The 25,047-nt window shown below is 41.0% G+C and overlaps 1 protein-coding gene across 2 annotated transcripts in view; it reads right to left on the bottom strand.

The window, feature by feature from the left end:
• Positions 1-7,176: 7,176 nt before the first annotated feature.
• Positions 7,177-25,047, bottom strand: part of rnf216 (ring finger protein 216) — a 221,853-nt gene continuing 203,982 nt past the window's right edge. For both annotated transcript variants that reach the window (XM_073060674.1, XM_073060673.1), the window contains exons 16-17: positions 22,851-22,920; positions 7,177-7,786 (exon numbers count right to left, since the gene is read on the bottom strand). In XM_073060674.1, coding sequence (XP_072916775.1) covers positions 7,320-7,786; positions 22,851-22,920 — 537 coding nt within the window. In that variant the 3' untranslated portion in view covers positions 7,177-7,319. The remainder of the gene's footprint in view (positions 7,787-22,850; positions 22,921-25,047) is intronic.

The raw sequence follows: 25,047 nt of genomic DNA, 5'->3' as shown, positions 1-25,047 counted from the left end.
TTACTCCAGCCACCTCTTGTGGTTCCGGCATGGCTCAGAAACTCATGGAGTGCCCCTAGACTAGGTGGTGAGCTGAGGGACAGAGTGAGAGCCCAGATGTGCTCCTCACCTGCGACTCCCTGCAGCCAGCTGAACTCTCCAGCACAATGCTCTACTCACTCTGTTCCCCTCTATACAGATGTTGCTGAACTAGTTGTGTTATTTCTAGAATAACTTGCACAAGAGCAAGATTTAAAAAAACATGCAAACTTCAGAGATGAAAACTAAGTTCCTAGCTATTCATTACAAATAATGACAGAGGGAGTAATCTAATTTTGTTTTTCCAGTGTAAGACATAAACCATATGAACTATGTCAGGCACTTAATTTTTTAAATAATTTATTTTAAAAATTTATTCATTTATGGGATGTGGGCATTGCCAGCTAAGCCAGCATTTACTACCCACCTCTAGTTGCCCTGGAGATGGTGAAGATGAGCTGCCTTCTTGAACCGCTGCAGGCCGTGTAGGTGTTTCCACAGTGCTGTTAGGAAAGGAATTCCATGTGTTTGACCCAGCGACAATGAAGGAATGGAGTATGCTTCTAATTCAGGATGGTGAGTGACTTGAAGGGTGATTTCCAAATGGTGGTGTTCCCAAGTATCTGCTGTTCTCGTCCTTCCAGCTGGTAGCGGTCATGGGTCTGGAAGGTGCTGCCTTAGGAACTTTGGTGTGTTGTTGCAGTGCATCTTGTAGATAGTACACACTGCTGCAACTGTTTGTCATTGGTGGAAGGGGTACCAATCATGTGGGCTACCTTGTACTGAATGGTGTCAAGCTTCTTGAGTGTTGATGGAGCTACACTCATCCAGGTGAGTGGTGAGCATTCCATTACACTCCTGACTTGAGCCTTGTAGATGGTGGACAGGCTTTGGGGAGTCAGGGGGCAAGTTATACACTGCAGGATTCCTAGCCTTTAATCTGCTCTGGTAACCATGGTGTTTATATGGCTAGACCAGTTCAGTTTCCTGTCAATGGTAATCCCTAGGATGTTGATAGTAGGGGATTCAGTGATGGTGATGCTACTGAATGTCAAGGGATGATGGTTAGAGCCTCTATTGTTGGAGATGGTCATTGCCAGGTTACTTGCCACTTGTCAGCCCAAGCCTGGATATTGTCCAGGTCCTGCTGCACTATCTGAGGAGTCACAAATGGTGCAGAACATTATGCAGTCCTCTGTGAACATCCCACTTCTGACCTTATGATGGAAAGAAGGTCTTCAATGAAGCAGCTGAAGATGGTTGGTCCTAGGACACTTCCCTGAGGAACCCCTGCAGTGATGTCCTGAGAATGAGATGATTGACCTCCAACCACCACAATCATCTTCCTTTGTGTCAGGTATGATTCCAACCAGCAGAGGGTTTTCCCCTAACTCCTATTGACTCCATTTTAGCCAGGGCACCTTCATGCCAGACTCAGTTAAATGCTGCCTTGATGTCAAGGGCTTAAACTCTCACATCACCTCTGGTATTTAGCTCTTTGGTCCATCACCAAGGAGGTGATGAGGTCAGGAGCTGAGTGGCCTTGACAGAACCCAAACTGGTCACCTGTAAGCAGGTTATTGCCCAGTAGGTGCTGCATGATAGCACTGCTGATAACCCCTTCCATTACTTTGCTGATGATTGAGAGTAGGCTGAAGGGCAGTAATTGGCTGGGTTGGACTTGTCCTGTTTCTTGGGTACAGGACATAACTGTGCAACTTTCCGCATTGCCAGTCAGATGCCGGTGTTGTAGCCGTACTAGAACAGCTTGGCTGGTGGCATGGCAAGTTCTGGAACACCAATCTTCAGGATTATTGCCGGGATTTTGTCTGGGCCCATAGCCTTTGCAGTATCCGGTGCTTTCAGCCGTTTCTTGATATTACATGGAGTGAACTGGATTGGCTACATATAGACATCTGGGATGCTGGGGAATTCTGGAGGAGGCCAAGCTGGATGATCTACTCAGCACTTCTGACTGAAGATTGTTGCAAATGCCTCAGCCTCATCTTTTGCTCGGTGTGCTGGGCTCCTCTATCACTGAGGATGGGGATAATTGTGGAGCCTCCTCTGCCAGTAAGTTGTTTGATTGTCCACCACCATTCATGGCTGCACATAGCAGTACTACAGAGCTTAGATCTGATCCGTTGGTTGGGGGGCCTCTTAGCTCTGTCTTATTACTTGCTGCTTATGGTGTTTGGCATGCAAGTAGTCCTGCACTGCGGCTTCACTAGGGCGAGCCTCATATTGAGGTGTGCCCAGTGTTGTTCTCGGCAAGCCCTCCTGCACTCTACATTGAACCAGGGTTGATCCCCTGGCCTGGTAGTAATGTTAAGAGTGGGGGATATACCAGGCCATGCGGTTACAGATTGTAGTTGAGCACAATTCTGCTGCTGCTGATGGCCCACAGCGCATCATAGATGCCCAGATCTGTCCTAAGTCTATCCCATTTAGCACGGTGGTAGTGCCACACAACACAGTGGAGGGTTTTTTTCAATGTGGAGACGGGATTTAATCTCCACAAATACTGTGCAGTGGTCACATCTACCAATGCTGTCGTGGACGGATGCTTCCGTGGCAGGCAGGTTGGTGAGAATGAGGTCCAGTGTGTTTTTCCCCTCTTGTTGGTTGCCTCACCACCTGCTGTAATCCCAGTCTGGTAGCTGTGTCCAGTAGGACCCGACCAGCTTGGTCTGTGGTGGTACTACCGAGCCACTCTTGGTGATGGACATTGAAGTCCCCCACCCAAAGTACATTCTGTGCCCTTGCCACCCTCAATGCCTCCTCCAATGGTGAAGTACTGATTCATCAGCCGAGGGAGGATGGTATGTGGTAATCAGCACGAGGTTTCCTTGCCCATGTTTAACCTGGTGCCATGAGACTTCATGGAGTCCAGAGTTGATGTTGAGAATTGCCAGGGCAACTCCCTCTCTACTGTACGCCACCACCTCTGCTAGGTCTGTCCTGCCGGTGAGACAGTACATACCCAGGAATAGTGATGGTGGAGTCTGGAATGTTAACTGTAAGGTATGATTCTGTCAGTACAGCTACGTCAGGCTGTTGCTTGACTAATCAGTGAGACAACTCTCCCAACTTTGGCACAAGTCCCCAGATATTAGTAAGGAGGACTTTGCAATGTCGACAGCTGATTTTGCCGTTGTCATTTCCAGTGCCTAGGTTGATGCAGTGTTATCCATCCAGGTTCATTCTTATTATTTTCTTTTTAACAGTTGGACACAACTGAATGGCTTGCTAGGCCATTTCAGAGGGCATTTAAGAGTGAACCACACTGCTGTGGGTCTGAAGTCACATATAGGCCAAGACCAGGTAAGGACAGCAGGATCCCTCCCTAAAGGACATTAGTGAACCAGATGGGTTTTTATGACAATCGACATGGTTTCATGGTCATCAGATATTCTTATTGAGCTCAAATTCACCATCTGCCATGGTAGAATTCAAACTTGTGTCCCCAGTGTATAATTGGGTCTCTGGATTACTGATCCAGTGGTAATTACCACGACACCAGACCTTCCCTTCATGATGATGTTTGAATCATTCAATAGACCACGCAGCATGGTAGTCCAAATGGAAGGTCAAAAAGAAAATATACTGGGGAAGAAGTATTAAACATAACTATAAGCTAGTCAGAGAGCGATGATAGAAGTTATCCTGTTCATAGACAACTCTGAGTTGTGATGATAAACCACAAAGCAGAGAGCCCATAGTCCATAATGGTTAATACTATGAACAGAAAAAAAGGATCTTTATTACAACTCTTCTTTTAAAGTAGCAACCAGGAAAGGGGCCAAGTAAATTGAATAGAAATGGGTGCTTTGAGATTTGAGAACCTAGTAAGGAACATGTGCAGCCATTTAGCTACCTGAGCTTAATCTGCCACTCAATTAGATCACAGCAAATCAGATCTGTCCCCGTGTTCCATTTGAAATGGCTGAAATGGAACTGGAGGAGGATAAACCATGGGGATGATATGGTGAAGTGCATAGAATGCTTGCAGAGGGCAAAGGATTGGGGGGGGGGGAGTGGGGGGTTGCGAAGGCTATAGTCAGTGTTGCATGAGGAGTGTCCGATGATTTCCGTGAGGCTGGTCTCATCGATGTGGTTAGTTAGAAGTTAGGTTGGAAGATCATGATAAATGTTTTGGAACGAAGTGGTGGAGACAAAGCAGTCCCTTGTTGCTTGCTACTCCACAGCTGTATAAATGGAACAAACCCAGAAGTACTTACAGGTTTAGATATTGAGCTTATACACTAGTCTAATGTGCTTCAGTCTTGGCAGGTAAACAAACAATCTAACACAGAAATGTCCTATACTAAATGCAAGAATTTCTAGTTTGAACCCAAGTTTGATTAGATGAGTCCAGTTTTGCATTCCCTGATAATAATGTTAATATTAAGCACAACATAGAATTTCTAGCTAGGAGAAAATTTATAGACAGAGGGCAACTCTAAGCAGTAGAGGCAGACTGATCCAAAACGTTTGATTTGAAGATGCACTGTTTATAGCCTAATCTCTTATATGCTTAAGTGATGGCACCATCAATTGCATCTTCCAATGAGTTGCTGATGATTGAACATGGACTGAATACCTGGCTGTGATTTTTCAGCTTTTTGTACACCGTGCAATGCAATTCTCCACATTGCTGTAACTTAGCCAGAGGCGCAACTTGTCGTGGAGTAGAAGTCTTCAGTACAAGTGGAATGTTTTCTAGTCTCCCAGCTGTTCCTCTATTCAGTGGTCTCAATGATTTCTTGATATCATACGCAGGAAATTGAATTAGCTGAAAATTTTCTGTGATGGTGGGGAGCTCAGGAGGATAAGATAGATCATGGCTGCATGGGATTATGTATGCTTGAGGCTTTTCTTTAGCATTGCCTGCTGAGTCCATTAGAGTTGGGAATCACTTTAGTTCTGGAGTGAAGTCAACACCAACTGAACATTTTCCTATTGATCTAATGGATTAACACACTGCAGTGGGAAGCTTGTGGGAGGGAGGTGAAACATTTCAGTGAGAGTGACTGATACAGATGTGAGGGAGGTGCAACAGCCTCTCTCAATCCCAGCCTGCACTGAGGTGGATCTGTTGTCAACCATTGGTTGGGACTGTGACTTGCATACCATCATGAAGCATAAAATGGGGATAGATTTCTGCTGACAACAAACAGAACCTACTATATTTAACATTTCAGGTCCTGGGATCCTTTTTAAGAAATCAAAGGGGAAATTCTCAAATGCCAGGAGGTGGCATTCTTGGAAGAGAAGTGGCAGTAACTTCAATGATAAATGATAAGCAGTAAACAAGATCAGGGAACTTATTTACTTTTATTGCACTAAAGAACCTCGTAAGTACATTGTGTTGGAAAATGGTGTCGATCAAATGGTCAGATCAAGAGTAACCCACTTGCAAAGGAAAATTCATACCTGTTGCTTCTTTCTTTTCATAATTATTCAGCAAATACAATAAAGTGCAGAATGTAAAGAATGGGCAGAGAAATAATTCTACAAAAACTGTTCCTCCTGTAAGATGGATGCAAAATCTCTCTCTCCTGGAAGAGCAAAGGAATTTACCCGAGTGCCTGGGTAAAATAAATCCTTCAAAAAGTTTTACTAAAGAAACTGAGTTCTTGTTGATTTCATTGTTTTTTTTTTTGGAAAATTTTGAAAATGAAGTATTTAAAAAAAGAAAATGAGTCACCATCTTGTTGGTGCTTGTAGGGCCTCAGTATACTCAAATTGGCTGTTGCTTTTACTTTATTACAGCAGTGACCAGACTATGGTGGTTGTAAGCATTCTGACATTGAGATACACAATAAAAGTTCATGATATATCTTCTCTGACCTATCTAACTTGGGAAGAACTACCTCAGGGTGTTCAAAACATTGAATCCAATTAAGTATTTTTAAGTGCTGTTTTGTAGTATTACAGGGAACGCAACACAAGGCAATGCCTTAATAAGATAGCATCCATCATTAAGAACCTCCACAACCCTGGACATGGCCTCTTCGCATTACTACAATTGGGAAAAATACAGGAGCATGAAGACATACACTCAATGTTTTAGGAACAGCTTCATCCCCTATACCATCAGATTTCTGAATAGTCAATTAACCCACGAACACTACCTCGCCATTTTTACTTGCTTTTTGCACAACTTATTTGAGTTTTTATATACATTTCTGATTGTAATTTTATAGTATATTTTACTTATTGCACTGTACTGCTCCAAAACAACAAACTTCACGACATATGCCAGCGATAATAAACCAAATTCGGATTGAGATTCAGCTGATTTGAATACAAACAATGAGATAATTGAGCAATCTGATTTAATACTGTGGTTGAGAAACATTAGTCATTGCTTACAAATTAAAATGGCAACATAAACCTTAGTAATACGAAGTGAATACTAAGTGAATGCAATGTGCCATTGCAACCTTTCCGAAACTGTCTGTAAAGGATATGTAATTCGTGATCTGTGTATACCTGAAATCACTGAACCATCAAGGAGGTCATACCATTCAACTGTGTATACAGCAGTGCCTGTACTTTCTTAGAAGTTTGCAAAGGTTCAGTATGTCATCTAGAATTTTTGAAAGTTTTGCATATTTGTAGTTTGATAATAAATTTACTTTGAACTTGCCATCAATGGTGAATCTGCACAGTGCATGTTTGTTGGTTATTTCTGAGCATGCTATACGTATGACGCCAGATAGGTGTGTAATCTGTGCCTAGGTTTCAGTATTAGTTCAGCCCAAAATGATAAGTTCAAAGTTCAATGTAAATTTATTACCAAAGTACATATATGTCACCATATACTACCTTAAGATTCATTTTCTTACAGGCATTTACAGAAGGTGCAACTGCAAAAGCCACTGAACTAAAGCAAGCATAGGAAATGCACATTGTACTTTTGTTTGGATCACTCTAGAGCACGGATTCCCAACCTTTTTTATGCCATGGACCTCCTACCGTTAACCGAGTGGCCTGTGGACCCCAGGTTGGGAACCGTGTTCTAGAGGGAATACTCTAATTATAAACAACTTCACATTGTTGCTCATACGACCTTTAGAGTCTAGCTGGAGCAAACAGGTCTCAGAACTAAATTCAGAACCACCCATTTATACAGCAAACAGAACAAAAATCTTTGTCTACTGCAAGTGGAAAAACATGGTTTATTTAATCATATTTACAGCAAATCTGCAGCCAGTCATTTATACATTCACCAAACAACGAACACCAAAGGTCTCTTTGGCTCAAAATAAAATTTACAGGGGCAATGCTAGTTATTAAAGGTTATGTTGCTGTGGCTGTGGTATAAAGTTAAACAAAACACGGTTCTGTGGTGGCTGATAAACTGGTGGCACATTTGGTTGTCCATGGGGCCTGTCATGGTGATGGTGCGGAGGATGGTGATGGTGATGGTGTGGGTGTGGAAGCCCTTGAGGATGATGGCGATGACGATGACGATGGCGATGGTAGGGCTGTGGACCAAAGTGCATAGGGTAGTCCTGCTCAAAATTAATATGCTGCAAAGCATCAAAGAAATGAAAATAGGGGGCAGGGGGAAATGGGACCTGGAGATGTGGGGGCACTGCTGGGATAGGGGGATATTCGGGAATCATTGGTGCTGGCCTCGGAAGGTCATTACGATTAAAATTCACTCCTTGATGCATTGGTTGACCTCGCTCTTCAACTCTTGCGTTCTTTGGAGGAGGATCATCCGGTGGAGGCCCAATTCTTTTCACGCCTTGCTCTAAAGGGTGTGTAAACAGAACAAAACAATTGTACTGCATTAGAAAGCAGGAATCCACAGAAAACATATTATTATCCATTCTGAAGTTTCATACTATTCAATTTCTCAGATTCCTTGTCTTTTACATTCACTGCGATTGAAAAGATAAATTTGTCTGAGATCCAAAGAAGATCATAACAGAGAAGTGATTTTATTAATTGATTTTTTTTTATGATTCAAGGGCATGTTATAGTACTTTAAAGTGACTGGGAATGTAGAATGCTTTGGGTAAGGAAGGTAGGAGAAGGAACAAGCAGCAGTTGTGATCTATGAAAGAAGGAAAAGGGTTGAAATGTTATAGTTTCAGGATGGAGTGAAAGTAGTGGTTTTCTCTGCTTTATTTCCAGTGCAAAGTGGTATAGGACAGGATTTTCCCTATAATCCTATACCAGAGTGATATATGATTAGCTGGGTACAACAGAGTAATGCATGGGTAGAGAATAGGTACAGATAGGGGAGAGGGCTTCATAAACTTGGGGTACTGGGACTAATTTTGGGCAAAATGGACGCTTCAAAGCAGACCCAGTCACTTTGAAATTTTGACTCAGAAAGCTGGGGGATGGGGGTACAGAAGAAATGTGGTGGGGGGGAATTAAGTTGGCAGAAGGCTGAGGATGAGGATTATGCAGAAAGCAGAAATATAGGATTTAAGCAGAATACACCAGTAAGATGCAGGTGATGCATCTGTGGAAAGAGAAAGAGTTAACATTTCAGATCATTGAACCGTCAAATGTTTTCTGCATTTGCTTTTATTTCAACCTTCAAGCACTACAATTTAATTTTTATTTTTATTTTGCAACTTCAGCAGATGCATACTGAGAACCTATGACATACAACTCATTGCAGCTCCCAATCTTAAAACATGCTTTTAAGGAAGCGGGCAAGCACACTATAATTGTCAAGTGCTCACCGCCCTCTAATCTCATCAGAGTGTCAGAAAACAAGTACTGTGTGTTTTATGTGACAAATGTCAGTCCATTGTAGCTAGGCCATTTAGCCCCTATGTAATCTTCCTACGGAATATTTCTGCGGACTACTGTTGAGGCTTTGGAGAGGGTGCAGAAGTGGCTTACCAGGAGGCTGCCTGGTTTATAGGGCATGTGCTATCACAAGAGGCTGGATAAACTTGGGTTGTTTTCTCTGGAGGGGTGGAAACTGAGGGGAGATTTGATAGAGGTTTTTAAGATTCCGAGAGACCTAGAGAGAGTAGACAGGGAGTATCCATTTCCCAGGGCTGAAATGTCTAATACCAGAGAGCATGCAATGAAGGTGAGGGGTACGCTTTTTTACTCAGAGTAGTCGATGCCTGGAATGCATTGCCTGGTATAGTGGTAGAGGCAATTACATTAGAGGCTTTTAAGAGACATTTAGATAGGCACATGAATATGAGGAAAGTGGAGGGATGTGGACATTGTGTTGATTGGAGGGATTAGTGTTTGGGTGTTATTGATTTGCTTTTCAGCTGGTTCGGCACAACACTGTGAGCTGAAGGGCCTGTTCCTGTGCAGTATTGTTCTACGTTCCATGGAGCTTGTGCACTGTAGGTCGCATTCTCTACTCACAAGTTTTAAGTGTTAGCGATGCAATAGTAATTTTGTGGATTACTTAACTGTAAGAAACATAGGTATGAAGAAAACAAATCTTAAGCTAGAATAGATTTATATTTGATTAAAAATGGAAAAATACTGAACCTCATCTGAAAAGGAATCACTACTGAGTGAACAATTGATATTTAATACCTGTGCACATTTCTAACTTGGGCATCATCACATGTTCCAGGGACCAAAAGCATGCCAAATATCACAACCAGAGTGAACAGTAATTCATAAATTTGAGAGAATAGTGGAAGACAACTGTTGGTCAGTTAGAGCAAAGACTCTAGCAGTAACCTCTAGGAACAAGGCACCACGAGTCCATTACACTAATTTTCAGAGCTCACAGAAGGAGAGCAGTGGGAACTTAATATTCCTGATTATACGATTGGGTTGGGTTGGGTTGTGGGGAGTACAACAGAAGACAAATATAACAGTGAATTTGCAGCAGTAACAAGAGACAGTGAAAATGTATAATACATAATGTTGTTAGGACAAGAGTGAGAGGAGGGAAGTAAATTCTTGGTGTGTAAATCTAATTAAATGAGAAAGCCATGTTGGTTCTATTTCTGAGTAATTAAATGTGGCACAGTTGCATGTTTCAGTGGAGGGCATTAAAGGTACTTAGGCCATACAATCAGGTATGGTCAAGTTATGGGAAAAGATCAGGACAAAGTATGATTTAGAAAGATGTTAGGGGGATGGGATGGAGTCTAACAGACTGAAAGTCAAATTTGCCCCAGCAAGGCTGGAACTAAAAACTATGATGGTAAAACATAATTAAGAAAAATAAAACTTCAACATAGAGAATTACAAAATATTAATAGACGAGTTCTCCTGAAAAGGAAAAGGTTGACAGCCAAAGACTCAATGGGTGACTAAATTTATGTCAAGCGACTGTGAGGGGGTAAAAAAAGGCCTACAATTAAAAAGTTCAATGTTCAAAATACATTATCAAAGTATGCATACTTTATACAACTTTGAGATTCGTCTCCTGACAGGCAGCCACAAAACAAAGAACCCATTTAAAAAACACCAAACACCCAATAGGCACAGAGAAAAAAAACAAATCATGCAAACAATAAAAGCAAACAGCATTCCAAATTGAAGTTCACAAAATTCAGTCCACAGACATGAAGCCAGGCATCACTGCAGTTGACTCAGGAGCCCGTTTGTTGCAGGCCACAGCCTCAGTTTAGCGTAGAACCGTGAGACCAGATGGAGAACAAAAAAGAGCATGGCTGAAAACAAAGATAGATAGATAGATAGATACTTTATTCATCCCCATGGGGAAATTCAACTTTTTTCCAATGTCCCATACACTTGTTGTAGCAAAACTAATTACATACAATACTTAACTCAGTAAAAAAAATATGATATGCATCTAAATCACTATCTCAAAAAGCATTAATAATAGCTTTTAAAAAGTTCTAAGTCCTGGCGGTAGAATTGTAAAGCCTAATGGCATTGGGGAGTATTGACCTCTTCATCCTGTCTGAGGAGCATTGCATCGATAGTAACCTGTCGCTGAAACTGCTTCTCTGTCTCTGGATGGTGCTATGTAGAGGATGTTCAGAGTTTTCCATAATTGACCGTAGCCTACTCAGCGCCCTTCGCTCAGCTACCGATGTTAAACTCTCCAGTACTTTGCCCACGACAGAGCCCGCCTTCCTTACCAGCTTATTAAGACGTGAGGCGTCCCTCTTCTTAATGCTTCCTCCCCAACACGCCACCACAAAGAAGAGGGCGCTCTCCACAACTGACCTATAGAACATCTTCAGCATCTCACTACAGACATTGAATGACGCCAACCTTCTTAGGAAGTACAGTCGACTCTGTGCCTTCCTGCACAAGGCATCTGTGTTGGCAGTCCAGTCTAGCTTCTCGTCTAACTGTACTCCCAGATACTTGTAGGTCTTAACCTGCTCCACACATTCTCCATTAATGATCACTGGCTCCATATGAGGCCTAGATCTCCTAAAGTCCACCACCATCTCCTTGGTCTTGGTGATATTGAGACGCAGGTAGTTTGAGTTGCACCATATCACAAAGTCCTGTATCAGTTTCCTATACTCCTCCTCCTGTCCATTCCTGACACACCCCACTATGGTCGTGTCATCAGCGAACTTCTGCACATGGCAGGACTCCGAGTTATATTGGAAGTCTGATGTGTACAGGGTGAACAGGACCGGAGAGAGTACGGTTCCCTGCGGCGCCCCTGTGCTGCTTACCACCGTGTCAGACCTACAGTCTCCCAACCGCACATACTGAGGTCTATCTGTCAAGTAGTCCACTATCCAATCCACCATGTGAGTTTGTTGTATTTGTGTACTTGTAAAGAGGAGGCTGCCAACATGGGTACAAAGCTGAAGACATTAAATGTTAAGGAACAGAAAAATGTAAAGATACTTAATAGACTGAAAAATCTTCAGTGTAGAAAGTCAGTCTGGATGGAATCTATGGTAAGTTCTGAAGAAAGGGAAACTGCAGAAGCTCTAAATTTTGTTTTTAGAGATTTCTGGAGATCATTATATACCTAAAGGGAGTGGGATAAGTCAAACAAATCAGCCGAAAACCAGTTGTGCTTTCTTTCTAGAGAAAATGGTCTGAGTCAAAATGAAATGGATTTGGGGAAAAAAGTATAATCTGTTAAACGTAAATAGATAGTACAGAATTGTTAAAGAAGTTAACAGTGAAGGCTACTGAGGGTGGTGTGGTTGGTTTATACATGACTCACAAAAGGTATTTGACAAGCTATCATATAATAAGACTTCTTAGTGAAACTAAAGCCCAAGGATTAAGTGAACGGTCACAGCATGGAAATAAAATTGCCCGAATGACAGAAGGCAGTTGTTTGGAATGAAAAAGATTTATAATGGCAGTAAGGTTACTTGGACCACTCCTCTTTTAGTCTAGCATAAAAAGGCAAAATATGCAGTCAATGGAAAACCGCTAAACAACAAGGATAGTAACAGACTTCAGAAGGACAAAGAATGACAGAAGGGCAAGCACATCACAGGTGAAACTTCAAAGCTAGAGACTTAGCCAGGAAACAATATAAACTAAATTGCTCAATGTTTAAGGGAGTGCAACACAGACATCTGGAGGTTTACACACAGAAAATATGGGAAGATAAGTTAAGAAGGAAAATGCAGGGGGATGGGAACTAGAGCACCTGAACAGATAGTGCCGTGTTTGTGGTGAAAGATGCTGTTAAACTTACAAAGTCAGGATTCAAAAGGTTGAACATGGTGGGACTATTGCTCTGAGCTGCATATATTTCAATGCAAATATTGTAGAAAAGGCGGTTGACCTTAGGGCATGGATCAGCATGTGGAATTATGACATTGTTGCCATTAGTGAGACTTGGTTGCAGGAGAGGCAGGACTGGCAGCTCAATGTTCTGGGGTTCCATTGCTTTAGACGTGATAGAGCGAGAGTGATTAAAGGGGGTACGGTGGCACTAGTAGGGAAAGTGTTATGGCAGTGCTCAGACAGAACAGACTGGATAGCTCGTCTACTGAGGTTTTATGGGTAGAACTGAGGAATAAGAAAGGTATGACCACATTATTGGGATATTACAGACTACTCAACAGTTGGCAGGATTTAGAAGAGCAAATTTGTAAAGAGATTGCAGACTGTTGCAAGAAACATCAGGTTGTAATAGTAGGTGATTTTAACTTTGCACATATTGACTGGGATTCCAATACTGTAAAAGGTCTGAATCAGAAAGAGCTTACCAAATATGGTCAGGAAAATTTCCTTAATTAGCATATAGAAGTCCCAACTAGATAGAGCGTGATACTAGATCATAATGACATTAGATTTAAGGTAATTATAGAAATAATGAGGTCTGGGTCCTCAGGTTGAGACTAAATTAGAGAAAGGCAAATTTTGTGGTAGAAAGGATCGGGCAAGTGTGGATTGGGCCAGGTTGTTTTTTGGCAAATGTGTACTTGGTAAATGGGAGATCTTCAAAAGTGAAATTTTGAGAGTACAGTGTTTGTATGATCCAGAATAAAAGGCAGGGATAACAGGTTTAGGGGACCTTGGTTTTCAAGAGATCTTGAGGCCCAGGTTAAGAAAAGGTTGGTGCATAGCCAGGTATAGGCAAGTAGGAACAAATTAGGTACTTGACTATAAGAAATGAAAGAGAACACTTAAGGAAATCAGGAAGGCTAAAAGGCATGAGGTTGCTCTAGCAGACAATGTGATGGAGAATCTAAGGGTTTCTACAGATATATTAAGAACAAAAGGATAGCAAGGGACAAAATTGGTCCTCTGGAAGCTCAGTGATAATCTAAGCGTGGAGCAGAAACAGATGGGACACAGAGTTGATAGAAGTGAGGCAAAGCCGTAGTGAAGTCATGGACCCGATACAGATACAGAGGACTGTTTGCTGTCTTGAGGCAAATTAAGGTGGTCAAGTCCCCAGGGCCTGAAAGGTGTTCCCTCAGACCCCATGAGAGGCTAGTGCAGAAATTTCAGGGGCTCTAGCAGAGGTATTTAAAACATCCTCAGCCACAGACAAGATGGAGGAGGATTGGAGGATATCTAACGTTGTTCCACTGTTTAAGAAAGACTCTATGAATTATGCAGGAAATTATAGGCTGGAGAGCCTGACATCAGTAGTAGGAAAGCTATTGGAAGACATTCTAAGTGAATGGATATACAAATATTTGGATAGACAGGGACTGATTAGGGATAATCAACAAGGCTTTGTGCACGGTAGGTCATGTCTAATCAATCTTTGATTTTTGAGGAAGTTACCAAGAAAGTTGATGAAGGTAAGGCAGTGGATGTTATCTACATGGACTTTAGTTAGGCCTTTGACAAGGCCCCAAATGGAAGGTTTGTCAAGAAGGTTCAGTTGCTTGGTATTCAAGATGTGGTAGTAAAATAGATTAGACATTGACTTTGTGAGAGAAGCCAGAATGTGGTAGTAGATGGTTGCCTCTCTGGCTGGAGGCCAGTAACTAGTGATGTTCCACAAAGGATTGGTGCTGGGTCTGTTGTTGTTTATCATCTATAATCAATGATCTGGATGATAACGTGGTAAACTGGATCAGTAAATATGCGGTTGACACCAAGATTGGGGCTGTAGTGGAAGACTATCAAAGCTTGCAATGGGATCAGGACCAGCTAGAAAAATAGCAGACAGAATTTAATGCAGACAAGTATGATGTGTTTCACTCTGGGAAGACTAACCAAGTCAGGACTTACATAGTGAGCAGTAGGGCACTGAGGAGTGCGGCAGAACAGAGGGATCTGGGAATATGGATCCATAATAAACACAGATAGGTTCATAAAGAAAGCATTTGGCACATTGGCTTCATAAATCAATATATTAAGTACAGGATTTGGGATATTACACTGAAAATGTTATAAGATGTCGGTGAGGCCTAATTTGGAATATTGCGTGTCACCTATCTACAGGAAAGATGTAAATAAGATTGAAAGAGTGCAGAGAAAATTTACAACAGGTCTTGAGGACCTGTGTTATAGGGAAAGGTTGAAAAATTTAGGACTTTATTCCCTAGAATTTAGAAGATTGAAGTGAGATTTGATAGAAGTATACAAAATTAAGAGGGGTATAGATAGGGACATGCAAGCAGGCTTTTTCCACTGAGGCAAACACGAGGAAATCTGCAGATGCTGGAAATTCAAGCAACACACACAAAATGCTGGTGGAATGCAGCAGGCCAGTCGACGTTGCTTCTCCCTATAGATGCTGCCTGGCCTGCTGCGTTCCATCAGCATTTTGTGTGTGTTGCTTGTTTTTCCACTGAGGTTGAGTGAGACTACAACTAGAGGTCATGGGTTAAGGGTGATGAATGTGTGGAATAAGCTGCCAGAGCAAGTGGTGGATGCAGGGTCAATTTCAACATTTAAGAGAAATTTGAATAGGTACATGAATGGCAGAGGTGTGGAGTGCCGTGGTCCGGGTGCAGGTTGATGGGACTAGGCAAATTAATGATTCAGCATGAATTAGATGGGCCAAAGGACTTGTTTCTATGCTGTAGTGTTCTAGGACTCTAAGGCTTTTTATAAAGCAGTACACGTAAACACAAAAACATTCCAAATCATATACTTACATATTTATTTATAACTAACTGCTACACTATTGTATATTGCACGGTCAAATTTATGAACTTGAGGTGACAAAAGTGCTTGCTGAGGTTAAGGCAGTGGATGTTATCTACATGGACTTGAGTAAAGCATTTGATAAAAAAATTTCCCCTCGTAGTTTAAATAAGAAGATAAAAATATATGGGATCCAGGGTGAATTGCAAGTTAGATTCAGAAATAAATTGTTCATAGAAGACAGAACAAAGTTGGAAGGCTGTTATTCTGGTCCACGAGCTGTGGTATTACATTGGGACCTCTTGTTAGCGATATATAATCAATGATTTGGATAAAAATATAGATGGGTGATTAGCAAGTTTGCAGATGATGCCAAGATTGGTGGAGCTGTGGACAATGTAACAGACCATCAAAGGATACAGGAGGATATATATTAGTTACAGATATGGGCACAGAAGTGGCAGATGGAGTTTAATCCAGGAAAATATGAGGTGATACACTTTGGGAAGTCAAATAAAAGGAGAAAGGTAATACAGTTAATAGCAGACCACTTAATACCATTAAGATACAGAGGGATTTTATGGTTCAAGTCCATAGTTCAATGGAAGTGGCTATACAAGTACATAAGATGATAAAGGAAAATGGCAAGCTTGCCATCATTGGTTATTCTTGAGTACAAGAATAAGCAAGTTATGCTGCAGCTATATAAAACTCCACTTGGAGTATCTATCCTAAGCCTAACACGTTGATACCATTTACAAAAGGTGGCAGCTAGTGGCTCTACTTCATTACGAGTTTGAGGAGATTTGGTTTGACACCAAAGACTTCTCCAAATGTACAGTGCATTCCAACTTGTTGCATCACAGCCTGATATGAAGCCTTCAACGCAAAGGATTATATACTCAGCCAGCTCCATCAAGTAGATAACCCAATCTGCCATTTGCCCAAATGGACAACTTGAAGAGGTGGTGCCTCAAGAAAGCAGCGTCAGTCATTGAAGTCCCTCACCGACTCGGACTTGCCATCTCCTCATTACTATCATGGAAGTAGTTCAGGAGTATGAACAACAATTTAGGAACAGCTTCTTCCCCACCGCCATTAGATTTTAGAACTGTCCATAAACCCGACTTTGTTATTCCTTTATTTTGCTCTATTTATTCCTGCAATTTGGTTCCTTTAAGGTTGTTACAGCCAGGTTGGAGGTAGCGGCGATAAGCTCCCTATTAAATGCTCCTATTTGACATGCGTCTCAAATAGCCTCTGACAACCAAGTCCAGTGCCTAGCCTTCATGCTACTAAGCCCAATGGAACTGTTTCTACTGACAAGAAGGGGCAAAGGTGGGCTACTGGCACCTTAAAACCAGTTGTTCTGTGCAGATAGGGTTCATTAGCTCTGGGTGGCAGCTCATCTAGAAGGAAAACTCTGAACTCAAAACTCATCTGCCTTGTGTCTCTTACCATCTCACAGGAAGGAAGGCTTTAGGAGTAAACTTTGAGGAAAATCTGCAGCTGGAGTCCCTAAGGCAGTCCTACATTGAGTTCAATGCTGACTAGCAACTCTTGCTAAGTCGCTAGTGCCAAACTATTAGTGTCTGCCATTTTTTCGGATTCATGAGCTGTGTAGAGGGGGAGCCTGGTGCATGGGCAACAGCTTGCTCTCCATATTGTGTTGTCCTGGCTTGCATATTGACTGAACGTAGACAGCTAGGACACAACATCCATGGTCGACGCCAACCAACGGAGGGCCTCTCCATCCTTGTAATTCATAGATTTTGGTGGTTGCACTGTACTGTTTCACATCATATGTCAGTGATAATAAATCTGATTCTGATTCGATTCTGCTCACCCCATTTTAGGGGAGATCCGAAATATGGGGAAAGGGTAGGGAAGAGTTTCACCATGATGTTGCCTGGTTTAAAGAGTATGAGCTACAAGGTTCGATAAACTAGTGCAGAGACTGAGGGAAGGCCTGATAGAAGTTTTTTTTTAATTGAGGCATTGACAGAGTAACTGCTTAGAAACTCTTCCCCAGCAGAGGGCATACTTTTAAGGTGGGGGTGTGTAGAGGGGCTGGAGTTTTATTTTCAATACACAGAGTGGAATGGATTACCAGGGGTAGTAGTGGAAGCAGACAGTTTTGTGGAGTTCAAAAGGAGGAGGATATTCAGTATAAATTGGGATCAAAATTGCACACCTTCATTGGTTGACCTGCCTGTTCTATGTTCTATTTTAGAAGGCAGTTAGTAAGATTGTTGTGAACTCTAAGATAGAGGAGCAGAATTAGGTCATTCAGCCCATCAAGTCTGCTCCACCATTCAAACATAGCTGATTTATTTTCTCCTCAACCTCACTATCCTGCTTTTTGCCCAGAACCTTTAATACTCATATCACGAACCTACCAGCCTCCAGGCTGGCTGGTGGCGCAATGGCATCAGTGCCGGACTCCGGAGCGAAGGCTCCCGAGTTCGAATCCAAGTCAGGCCACCCCTGAGCACGCTTTCCATCCGTGCCAGGTTGAGCGTTGAGCTAGCCACTTGGCCTCGTAAAACAAAAAAACAAGGGTCGAGTCAGGAACATTCATATCGTGACCCGGTTAATCCAAAAGGAGACCAATCCTGACACTATGTGCCAGACAAGAGTGGCTGTCTGGTGCGACACGCTAAAAAAACAGCCTCCATAACCAACAGTGGCAATGAATCATACAGAAATCCGTAACGAAATTTCACCTCATTTTGCTCCTAAAGGGACATCCTTTTATTCCAAGGCAATTCCTTCTGGTCACAGACTCTCACACTACTGGAAACATCCACACTATACAGACATTTCAATATTCAGTAAACTTCAGTGAGATCTTTCCCCTCATCCTTCTAAACTCCAGCTAGCATCACTCTTCGTGCATAATGAACACAAGAAAGTCTGCAGATGCTGTGAGTCTAAACAAACACACACAAAATGCTGCAGGAACTCAGCAGGTCAGGCAGCGTCTATGGAAATGAATAAACAGTCAACGTTTCGGGTCGAAGCCCTTCATTAGAACTGGAAAGGAGAGGGAGGATGTCAGAATAAAAAGGTGTGGGGAGGGGAAGAAGGATAGCTAGAATGTGATAGGTGAAGTCAGGTGGGTACAAAAGATAAAAGGCTGGAGAGGAAAGAATCTGATGCAGGTGAAAAAAAGGTAAAAGGCCAGAGAAGGGAGAGGGAGGGGATTTTTTTATTGGAAGGAGAAATCAATATTTATGCCTGTAGGTTGAAGGCTACACAGATGGCATACAAGGTGTTGCTCCTCCACCCTGAGGATGACATCATCTTGGCACAAGAGGAGACCACGGACTGACATGTTGGAATAGGAATGGGAATCAGAATTGGAATTAAAATGTTTGGTCACCAGGAAGTTCTACTTTTGGCGGATGTAGTCGAGGTGCTCGACAAAGTAGTCCCCCAATTTATGACATGTCTCACCAACATAGAGGAGGCCTCAAACATTAATTTTTTTATTCACAAACAAGAGAAAATCTGCAGATACTGGAAATCCGAGCAACACACACAAAATGCTGTTGGAACTCAGCAGGCCAGGCAGCATTAATGGAAAAAAGTACAGTCAACATTGCAAGCCCAGAACACCAACTGTACTTTTTTCCATAGATGCTGCCTGGCCTGCTGAGTTCTTCCAGCATTTTGTGTGTGTTGCTTAATCTTTTTATTCCTGGGATTGCTTCCCTCGACTCTGTCCAATACTAGTACATCTTGCTTTAGATATGGGCCCCAAAACTGATCCCAATAAACCAAATGCGGTCTGATTAATGGCTCAGCATTACATCTTTGCTTTTATATTCTAATCCTTCCAAAATCCATAAACCTCCAAAATCTGAGTTTTTTTCAAGCACTGGCATGGCAGCACAAATGGGAAGTTCCACAAGGTGCTGGGAAGGTTCCCAGGCGATGCATAAGTCACTGCGCATCAGACATTTCTGAAAAGTGACCTCACATATGTAATAAATGGTAGTTAATGAGAAGAAAAATGCTGCATAAAGCACAAAATGAAAATCTCAATCAAGTATTGAAAGAATGCATTCGTCAGCATTGGAGTGAACATATGCTACTTAACAGTATGCTGATCATTAAACAGGCAAAGATCTATCACAGCAAACTGAAAATTGAAGGTAATTGTGAATATTAAATACACTGGTTGCAGAAATTTAAGAAAAAGCAAGGCATTAAATTTTTTAAGATTGATGCTGATAAACATCTAACACTACAACAAGTCTACAATGCTAATTGTTTTATACCTTACATAAAACCTGAAAAAAGCAAAATACAAATACATTGTACCATAACTTTTTAATCAAAACATGGTACTGTAGGTGGAGACTGAAAGCCTGCCATTGTTTGTTGTTGTAGCTGATTCAAGAATTCTCCCAATGCTGCTCTGCAGCCTTTTTATTCTGCACACATTATATTATCATTATATTAATGGTATGTAATAATTTTACTGTTAAGTACGTGTAATGAACATGTGTAAGATAAAGACCGCTACTGGTAGAACATAAATTCAGAGTCGTAAAATGATGGCGTTCCCAAGCTATCTCATTATATATTCCAAAATCTGAAAAAAAATTCAAAATCTGAAACACTTTCTGCACCAAGCATTTTGGATAAGGTGTACTCAACCTGTACTGCATTTGCCTTCCATACTACTGACTCAACCTTCAGGATATCCTACATTAGGACTCCCAAGTCCTTTTGCCCTTCTGATTATTGAATTTTCTCCCTGTTTAGAAAATAGTCTACATCTTCATTCCTTCTAACAAAGAGCATGACCATATACTGTATTCCATCTGCCACTTCTTTAACCATTTTCCCAAATGGTCCAAGTCCTTCTGCAAACTCCCTACTTCCTCAACACCACCTGCCCCTCCGTATGACTCAGGGAGTAACAAACAGGATACACAAAGTCAGTTGATGTTGTTTACTTGGACTTCCAGAAGGCCTTTTCCTAGCCTACCTGTATATTGAAACCCCATAACCACTGTAACATTGCCTTTATTAATGGTTTTTCTATCTTCTGCTATAGTTCATATCTAACATCCTGGCTGCTTCAGAGGCCTGTATACGACACCCATCAGGGTTTTTTTTGTCACCCTTGATGTTTCTTACCTCTATCCACAAGAATTCTATGTCTTCTGATCCTATGTCACATTTTGGAAATGATTCAATTTCATTTTTTCTTTAAACTAACCAAGCTACAAATTCCCTGCGCCCCACACCCCATTTGCCTGTATTTTGGGTCACCAAGATCAAACTAGCTAGGATAGTAGAATTTTCCTAAAAACAAATGAAATAAAATATAAATGCCAATGGTCCCTCCAGTCTGTTCCACCCTTCTGTAAGATCAAGCCACATCTTATCACTGGCATCAGTTCCATTTCTTTATCTGATCCTTGGAACCTTCAATTCCCCTATCACCCCTCCCCCAGCCAATGTAAACTGGCAATCAAGTAGTTTCATGAAGACCATTATTGAGACCAACATTTTTATTCCAAATCTATTTACTTGATTGAATTCAGTCAAGATTTTCAAATAGAAATTGGATAGGCATGTAAGGAAAAGTAATTATTCAGCAAGAAGGAAAGAGCATTGGAAATGGGAGTGAATAGATTTTTGCAGGGAACCAATATAAACTCAAAGGGGTGGATGACATCCAAAACCACAAAATTTATGATGCTATGAATTTAAATTCCCCGGCTACTATGGTGGGAATCAAAGAAGTTTGCAGATCAATAGAAGACTCTGGATAATTTATGACTCCAGTTAACCATGTACCATAACAGTTTTTGCCATTATGTACTTTACAGATTCAAATTCTGAGTTTAATTATATTATTGACTCAGTTTATAGGTTTTTCTTTCATGCAAGCAATGTTCTGCACTTCTTGCAATTTTCCTAAATTTGTTTAAAGTGATTTTGTTTAAATGAACTGAGAAGTTATCTTCTCAACTGAACTGAGAAGTTAAATCTTGCCTAAAATTTGGGGTAGTGCATGGTCATACCTATTAACTAGCCATGAACATGGCAACTTTACCAGCAGCAATGAAAACTGGTTTAGTCAGTAAATCAAAAACACTTGTCTCTCACTGAATCAGATAATTTGAGAGAAACTAATTCAAAGAAAGCTTATACTCAATTCAGGTACCGTAGATGCCGGATTATAAGCCGCTACTTTTTTCCCACGCTTTGAACAGCTTTGAACACTGCGGCTTTTACTACGGTGCGGCTAATGCATGGTTTTTTTTCATGCCGCCAAAAACATTTTGCCTCGTAACAGTAGACCAATAAAATTGATGAGTAGTTCACAGAGGTCCAATGAAATTGTACGATAAATCAAGCGCACTTTCACAATTAAATTATTGTAAATCAGTCATTTGTACTCACCCTCATCAACATGGAAAACACTCGAAGAAAAGCATTGTGCTGCCTTTATGGCAGTTATTTAGTTTATAATATTTTCGCTTAGTAATTCATTTGTTAGTATTTTCTAGTTAAAGTTAGAAGTGTTTTAACTATATTTGTTTTCTGTGCTACATCCCGGGATGCTATGACGTCACATCCGGTTTCGCCGCGTCTTGTGGGAAATACTGGTTTGCGATAAACGGGAAGGTGGGGGCGAGCGGCATTAGACCCGCGCGAGAACGCTGCCTTTAAGTTAAAGGCGATCAATAACTTTTCCTGGTAGGCTGCAGTATATATATATTTTTACCAGTCGTTAGGAGATATTGGAATGTTGTTCGTGCACTGTTCAGTAAAAGAGTATACGCAACGTAATTTGTGTGTTACCGATACGTATGTATATTTAAAAGTAGCCGTGTTACAGGCACGGTTCGAAAAAAAGCATTTGCAATATGTATTTGTTTATGTTACCATACGGATTTAATTAAAAGTTAAAAAATCCTCACGTGTAATATCTTTCTGTGTAAATATCTCATATTACAACGTGGGACACCTGCGGCCTAAAATCCGGTGTGGCTTGTACAAGTACAAAATTGATTTTCTTTCTAAAATTAGAGCCTGCGGCTTTTAATCAGGTGTGCTCTGTAGTACGGAATCAATGGTAATTCTATATGATCCAAACACCTGAGAATCTGTCATAACTTGTGGTGTAGCTATTGAAATATAAAATTTAAATAAAAATCTGAATATGGTAGAAAATTAAATGGTGAATATGATGTTAGGATGAAATAAAATAGGGTTAGTGACAGCTCATAAGAGTATAAACATCAAAATCTTTTGCCATGTTATAACTTCTATGCAAGCCTGCATAATTTAGTTTTTTTTAAAAATTTCAAATAACTCACCTCCAATCCTCTTTTTCTGTTCATTCTCAGCTTCACTTTGAATCTCTCGGATTAGTCTCTCATCATCATCCTGCCAGAAAATAGTGGTTATTTTTTTCGGAGTATATAAGGATACTGACAATACTTTAACATTATCACAGAAGTTCTTTTGGTATAATGCGATAATTAACAAGCAGCTTATACACACGACATAGAGGTCATAAAATTAATGCTTGTCTGTTGGAAACTTGACAAAGCCTCATTTGAATTACGTTACTAGTTGCCAAGAAGAAATTTAAGGGGTCTTTCCTTAAGCATAAAATCAAACAGTTGATATTGGGAGATGATTTGATCTTCACAGATATTAATGAACCCAAAAGGCATACTAATACAGATATCAATTTATATCAACTTGTTTAAAATTAGGTCAGAAAACACATCAAAAGAATGAAATAAAATCAATAAAAGAAAGAAACTACAGTGATAATCATTTCAAACCTCCAGCAAGTCCTAGTTTCATAGACAATTCACCACTTTAAGTCACAGCTCTAATGTCAAAAAAAGAGCAGCAAGAAGAAAGCACGCTTCTTCTATCGATCAGCTAACCGTTTCATCATCATAGGGGCAGGTCCCTTGAATGAAATAATTTTTGGCCTTTATCCCCAGGCCCCATTTTTGTATTACACCTGCTATTCCCAGGTGATGTAGATGTGCAGAAGGCATTATTTAAAGAGGTACGGGGGTTTCTCTTGGTGTTCTGTCCAATACCCATCTCTCATTTATATCCAAACCAGTCATTTTGTTACTGTTGCTTGCAGTTTCATGCCATGCCAAAACTGTTTGCTTCAATGCCATGCATTACAATAGTGATTAAACTTCAAGAGCTACTTCAGCTGTGAGACACTTAGGAATGTCAGGAGACATATTTATGCATTTCTATAAACTCACCTTCCAGCTAAACAGGAACAAACTGTCTGATGAGAAATGGCATGCAGGTTCTGCATATAGTTTTCTTAAGAGGTAATTTTTTGCTTTGCTATTAATTCCCAATAAACCAGGAAACTGAATAGTGGCTGAATGTTTTGTATGATCCCCAAAACCCAAATAACAGCATAATGCTTGATAAAACAATTATGCATGACATAAGAACACACGTTCTCAATGTTTCACCCTCAAGTGGCTGCTTACTTTCCTTATGGGAATTACAATACATACACTGCTGGTTCAATAAGGACTAGTGCATGGACGTAATAGCTGGCCGATGGCGTAGTGGCATCAGCACAGGACTTTTAAGTTCAAATCCAGCCGGCTCCCTTGCACGCCTTCCATCCGTGCTGGGTTGAGCGTCGAGCTAGCAACTTGGTCTCATAAAAACAAGATAGCCTGCTAAAAAAAACAGCATCCCGATGACTCCACTCAGAGTTAAGGGCTTTCTTCTTCTTCTTCTTCTTCTTCTTCACGGACATACGGGGCACTCTTTATAATTCCTTTCACAACGTTAGAGATATAATTTACTGCTATAAAGCAACTGCAGAGCTACAAGGAAACTCACACTCATAAGTCACATTATTAGTGATATGCTGTATAATTAACTGGCTGCATGAACTTTACAAATAATATGACTGAAAGGGCCCGTCGAACCTGTTAGTTTCCAGAAGTGACAGTACCTATACAACAGCCATACTTCACTGCAGTATTTAACTCCATTGAAAGTGTTCTTTTTTAATGCTGAGATCCAGTTCTCTTTTGCCATCCTTTATCTTGATGTCTGATTGTTTACCTAACTGTCCATCGCATGAGTCACAATTTTCTTCATCTTAAGACTGGGACAGATAAAGCCATCACCACCAGCTCCTGTACCTTGTCACAATTAAACTCTTTGTAAGTCATTGTAACCAATTCTAAGTTGATCACATACCTCTCCACAACATGTTCTTTATCCATTTATCAGTATCCAACCATTCCCAGTTAGATCAACATTTTTTGGCCCATCCCTTTCACCCTCTGATGTGGTGGTGCTCAAGTATCTTTTTGAACTGCTCTGTTCTTCTGTGGATAGAACATTCTTTGATTTCAACTCAGCAATGAAGACAAAACAGCAAAATATTTCCAAGCATGTAACTTAGCTGAAACCAGCAGGTGGTGATATTCCATGTCCTGCTGCTCGCGCCTTAGTGGTGCAGGTTACACCTGCACATTGTGATTAACCAAAGGAAAT

The sequence above is a fragment of the Hemitrygon akajei genome, chromosome 11, assembly GCF_048418815.1.
Source record: "Hemitrygon akajei chromosome 11, sHemAka1.3, whole genome shotgun sequence".
Taxonomy (NCBI): domain Eukaryota; kingdom Metazoa; phylum Chordata; class Chondrichthyes; order Myliobatiformes; family Dasyatidae; genus Hemitrygon; species Hemitrygon akajei.
The sequence above is the reverse complement of the archived record's forward strand: the minus strand, read 5'-3'. Positions and strand labels throughout refer to the sequence as shown.